Source organism: Notolabrus celidotus, chromosome 21 (genome assembly GCF_009762535.1).
Source record: "Notolabrus celidotus isolate fNotCel1 chromosome 21, fNotCel1.pri, whole genome shotgun sequence".
Taxonomy (NCBI): domain Eukaryota; kingdom Metazoa; phylum Chordata; class Actinopteri; order Labriformes; family Labridae; genus Notolabrus; species Notolabrus celidotus.
The window spans coordinates 3,036,523-3,042,522 of NC_048292.1; the positions used below are offsets into that span (position 1 = coordinate 3,036,523).

The 6,000-nt window shown below is 38.5% G+C and overlaps 1 protein-coding gene across 1 annotated transcript in view; it reads left to right on the plus strand.

The window, feature by feature from the left end:
- The window catches only part of nrip2 (nuclear receptor interacting protein 2), a 41,287-nt gene extending 35,287 nt beyond the window's left edge, over window positions 1-6,000 (plus strand). The window contains exon 6 of the mRNA XM_034673437.1: window positions 1,998-6,000. Within this exon, the coding sequence (XP_034529328.1) occupies window positions 1,998-2,114 (117 nt within the window). The 3' untranslated portion in view covers window positions 2,115-6,000. The remainder of the gene's footprint in view (window positions 1-1,997) is intronic.

Consider the following 6,000-nt stretch of genomic DNA (forward strand, 5'->3'; position numbering starts at 1 on the left):
GTGCATTAGTCCTCTCCTCTTCTAATGCTTTCATAAACAACATGACTCATTAAATTAACTGTGAAAAGATGATTATTTTTAATTATTACTCAGTTTTCTTACTCATCACTGTCTGGGTGAAATACCTGATTCTGATTGGTCGAACACCTTAAAATAGCAAGAGTGACGCCAGAGGGACAGTCAGATCACACGTCACATTAAATCAATCCAAGGACAGAAGTTTGGCACATTTATAAAGTCTATCATTTCACCTCTTCCTGTTGACCATGTGGCAAAAACATTAGTGAGTAATTGGAGAGCACCAAACTTTAGATTGGTGGTTTATGGCTGACTTATCCGCAGCAGAGAAAAGAAGAAGAGAGGAGGAAACGTACAAAAACTAGTGAAGGGATGTCCAAACACATGAAGGAGCTGAGTGAAAGAGACATCTAACAAAAATTGAAGAAAGCTGATTTCAAGGAAACAAAATGCCCCACGGTGTGAGCTTTGGCAGACTTACAGGACTGATTAAGTTAGGGGAAAATGCAAACAGAAAAGTGCTTATGTTTAGACTTTACTGTGAATGAAAATGTTAAGTTTACTGTTAATTCTACCCGCAAGAAGGCTGATGAGAATACAGTGGCCATGGAAGTGCTATCAACCGTTGAATCTGAGGGGCTATATTTTATAAGCTACATAAAATAATAATTTCTAAATCAACAAAATTAATTTCAAACAAAACGTAGTGTCAACTCGTTCATAACTTCAGTTAAAGGCGAGTAATACCTGCTGCTATTTCACATAATAACCCGCTCACTATACTACATCCCATATGCAGCAATATGCAACATATTGTCTTAGCATCGTAAGCATCAATGATGTGGGGGCGGCAGTAGCTCAGTCCATAGGGGCTTGGCTTAGCAACCGGAGGGTCGTTGGTTCGAGTCCCAGCATGGACAAAGTTTGGCAAGTAGACTGGTGGCTGGAGAGCTGCGGGTTCACTTGCCTGGGCAATGCCAAGGTGCCCTTGAGAACCGAACCCCCAACTGCTCTGGGCGCTGGTTGATGGCAGCATCCTCACTCTGACATCTCTCCCTAAGCATGTTCACTGCATGTGTGTGCATAAAATTGTATGTGTATACACCAAACTGTGCGTGTAGCATAACCAAATATATAACACCAGTGGAAAAAATTGAATATTAATAAAGTACGTTTCTTCTTCTTCTTCTTCTTTGAAAATGTTCATACATCTATTTTGTTCGCTTAAATAAGCACAACCTAGCTGCAACTTCCAAACTAGCCTTGATAGCTTGTGTTTGGTGGGATGTTTACTGATTTGATGCTTTGTGCCTACGTCAGGATGTGATAGGCTATGACGTAAATATGAGTAAGTGTTTAAGGTGACACACACACCCTCAAGGCTCCTATAATGATCCAGGACATTTTGAAGTTACGCACATTCACCAGCAGATATACCTAACTTCATTAACCTGACAAATTCACAGGTGTTGTAGAGGATATAAAATATGCACTTCCAGGAAATGATCAATGTTTTAACCATGACTTAATAAAAAACATGCAGATACAAGGATAAGACTTTAATCTTATGTTATACTTCTCAAACTACTTATTTTGTCTGGCAATTAAAAGCTTTTAAAGACAAAAAAAAACGCAAGACGATGCAACATCATCACATTGATTAAGCTAACAGATGCTAATATTTGGTCATTTTGGTCAATTATAATTTAAATGCTGTGATCTCATTGATTTAGCTTCCATTTATCTACTTCCTGAGTGTGTCACATCTATAAAAATGCACATTAAAATCTTTGGACTTTAAGGGATGCATTTAAGCTTGCATTTCACTCATATAACAACATCAAAAATCTGTGCAATGAATATCTTTGTTCCTTGTTTGAATGTTTCCTTATCTCCACTTCCTCTAGCCTCCTCAGCTTTGTCTTCTTTGAAACACTGATGTCGTATTCATTACATTTCTCTCTGTGCTCCTCTCTCAGTGCTGCCTGGATCTGAGCAGTCGGGTCCTGAAGCTGCAGGGCTGTGGCGAGGAGCTGCCCTTCCTGAACCCTCCACCAGACAGCCAGTGCCAACATGACACTAACAAGAACCTGTGAGCCCGACACCACGGAGGCGACCAATTTTCTCTAATCTCAACCGGTTGCAGCAACGAGGCGGGATGCTGTTAGTGTCTGGACTGTCTGACCACAGTGTCTCACACTGCCAGAACACGGAGGAGCAATCGCCGCTGTTGTCGTTGAGTTTACATCATCGTGTTTGTGGAATCGAGACATTCACTATGATTATCTCTTTTATTGAATTAGTCTTGTTATCAGAGCGGATGAAGCCCGTTATGAGCCGATCAGGTCTCTGTGAGTTTCGTCATTCTTTATGATTATACTGTATATCCAATCCAGTTTCTCAGTTGATTGTTTCGTTGATGGTCTCGAAAAGGGAAAAAACAATCAGTTAGATTTTTGTGAACATTTTGTAAATTGGCTGTAAAATTACTTTAAATTATCAAGTAAATGAAACGTGTTATTCTAAATCTTATCAGTTTAGATGGTTTTAAAAGAAATAGTTTTATACTTTGATGAAATTTTAAGAGACGTCCTGCTAATGTGTTATAATGAACATGAAGCCACGGTCACTTAGCCCTGCAAAGAGGCTGAAGCAGGGGAAACAGGTAGCCTGGTTCTGTCCACAGGTAGCTAAATCCATCTATGACCACTCCTAGAGCTCACAAGTAAATCTGCCTTAACTTTCTTTACACAGATCTATGAAACCACCACTCATGATTTCATTGTGTTCATTTTAGCTTATTAAAGAGGTAGTTTTCTTATTTGACAGATAAATATTCAGTTAAAATGTTGGATGTCTCCACTAAACGTGGGCAAAGTGTCAAATTGTGAGGTAAACGTGTGTTGGAGTAATCACCAGATGAGACTGCAGGCTGCTCTGAGACGCTAGTTAAAAAACTGAAAGTGAGATTTGCATGAGACACAATTTGTTCAATTTGTGACATCACTAGTTGGTGAATCTCCTTAAAAGGGCATTAAAAACCCACCCAACTGCTCTTTCCTTAATTGCTGTTGAAACTTTCCAGGTCAGATTTGGGGTCCGAACACACGGCCTTATTCTTTAGTTTGTCATTTCAAATAGAGAAACACGACTTTGTTGCATGGCAGCAGTAGAGGAGGCTTCCGGAATGCTTAGTTCCAGAGTGTCTTAAAGAGACAGTAGCTCAAATAAAGCATTTCAAACAGAGGCTAAAATTAGGGTTTGAAAGACACCAGCCTGAGAGAAGTAGAGAATTGTTTGATCTGTAAACGATGTGAAGCTACTACAGAGCTATCAGAAGGACAATGTAAAGAAATCAAAATTAGCATAATACCCAGAACTCTTTAAATAAAAGAAGATTCTTCTTCAGAGAACTGAGCGATTATTCAGGTCTGCTCTGAATTTGTATAACACCTCTGGGAATGCGGACGCTGTTTTATTCATAACTTCAGCTCTACTTTATTTCTTCAGTAAGCCCAGATATTTTTCTTCTTGCTAACTTTTTAAAGAAATGGAGCAACTTCTATATTCATCCAATAACTGTTCTACTTTTTATTGAGTTGAGCTGAAGAAATAATAAATCACTCTTATCTGTTAGTTTACCATTCTACTGTCGGCTCATTATCTAAAGCCTACAGTTATGAAGTGGATCATGTCTGTGAGCTAATGATTTTAACTGATGGTCCATTAGTTAACACATTTGCAAAGTCTGCTAATTACTTACATTATTACAAATGGTTTTATTATTTAAGCTAGTGGTTGATATCAGCCATTCAAGCTTACAATGTCAGCTGTTGGCTCTTAATTTTAGCTAACTATTTCATCTGTTAGCTTAAAACTTTGAGCTAATGTTTAAACAGTTAGCTCAATTATTTTTGGTAACGTTTTCCAAGTGTTAGCTTAAAACTTTAGCAAAGTTTGAACCACTGGCTCAATTATTTTTGCTAACTTTTCAGACTTTTAGCTTAATACTTTGACCTAAAGTTTCAACAGTTAACCCAATTTTTTTGTAACTTTTTCCAACTATTAGCTTAAAACTTCTAGCTAATTTTTTAACAGTTAGCTCAATTTTTTCATTTTGTTAGCTTAATTATTCTAGCTTAGGTTTAAACAGTTAGCCCAATTTGTTTTGCTAACTTTTTCAACTATTAGCTTAACACTTCTAGCAAAGGTTTAAAAGCTAGCTCAATTCTTTTTGCAACGTTTTTCAGCTTTGAGCTAAATATTTTTAGCTAATTATTGAAACAGTTAGCTCAATTCTTTTTGCTACCATTTTCAACTATTAGCTTAATACTTTTAGCTCATTTTCTACGGCTAGCTTAATTCTTTTTGCTGACTTTGACTGTTAACTTTCTAATCTAGCTACGGTTTTAACAGTTAGCTTAGTTTTGTTTAGCTAACTTGTCTTACATTGGTTTATTAGCTTCAGCAAACCACTTTATGCAGAAATCTTAATCATGTTTTTTCAAATTTTCATTCATTACATGTAGCTCTAACAGTTGACCTATGACTTGCAGTTATTTCTTGCTTGCTTGATTTAATGTTTTGAAATATTCTCTTTTAGAAAAAAATATCATAAATTTAAAAAATTAAAGGATGAGCTACCTAACAATCTTGACACTTCCCCTGTACCCCTGGTTGGATATCATTTGATTAAATAGACGACACAACCTGTGTCTGGTGTTGAGTTTTTTGAGGTGTAAGCAGGTCAATTTGGTTATTTTTTGACAGAGCCAGGTTAGCTGTTTTAGTAAAGTCTGTTGGCTGTATGATTAGTTTGATAGTACCAGTCAGTTTTAAGTGTGGTGTTGATCCTCTCTCTGGCTAAAATACAAAAATTCTCTTCATTTAAGAATCGTTATCAGAAAAGTACTCAGGACGCTTTTTCTAGTGGGTTAAAGAGAAAATGTAGAAGCCTTGAAGTTTTTAAAGTCTTGTACAACTGGGTCAGGATCAGGCTACCTCTTTGAGCAACAAGAACAGGTTTCACCAAGGATTTTTAAAGATAACACCGAGGTAACTGAAGTACTTATGCTCAGCTTTGTAAAGCCCCTTTGCTCTTTCTTCCCCCACCAGGGAACCTGTTTGATGAAACTTTCCAGGAGCTCTACTACAGTCTGTCACCACAGCTTAGACTGAATTCAAGTAGTTCCTTATTAATCCTCAGATAAAAATAGACTTCAGGCCAAGCTAACATATTTGAGTCAGGCGACAGAAATATCAAAACATTCCATCTGCATGACTTTGTAAAGTTCTGCCTTTGTATAAGTCTGCATGTTTGTGTACTAGTCTGATTGTGTCACGTTGAGAGTCTGAAGGGGTTTGTGTTTCTGTAAGGAGTCAGGGCAGAGGGTTTCTGCCTTGCTCTGGTTTCACGTGGGATAAAGTGGAGTATCTCCCCCAGACCGGTCCACCAAACTCAGGCAGAAAAAGCTGCCACAAGCCGACCCCAGCTGCCTTCCCTCTCTGCCTCGTTCATTCAGGAGATTCTCATCACTCGGCTGAGGTTGCTTTCTGTGCCAAGGCCCGCTCTTCAAGTCATCTTCACTGAGAGGACCGGTCTTCTTTGTGTCTCCACCATCTTTTTAGGCTGTTATTAACTCTGACACCTACAGTTTGTTGATTCGACTGAAAAAGAAGTCCCCACTTTAGTGCCACCTGCCTTCTTGTCTCTGTGTTCTCATAGCGTGGAGAGTCTGGCCATCACGCTCTGCTTTAACACCACCTGAGCAGCGACATGCTTCTGACTGTGCTACAGCGCCCCTCTCACCTCCTCACTGAGGTGATTCACGCTTAGTTTTGGCGATGTTTGTTTCTCTTTGACGTACTCGTGACCTTCCTACGCCGTGTGAGAGGACTTGATGTATGACAGAAATTTATTTTTGGTGTTTCTCTTCTTCTGAACAGTATTTTCTCTGCCTAATAAAATATGTATTCTGGCTA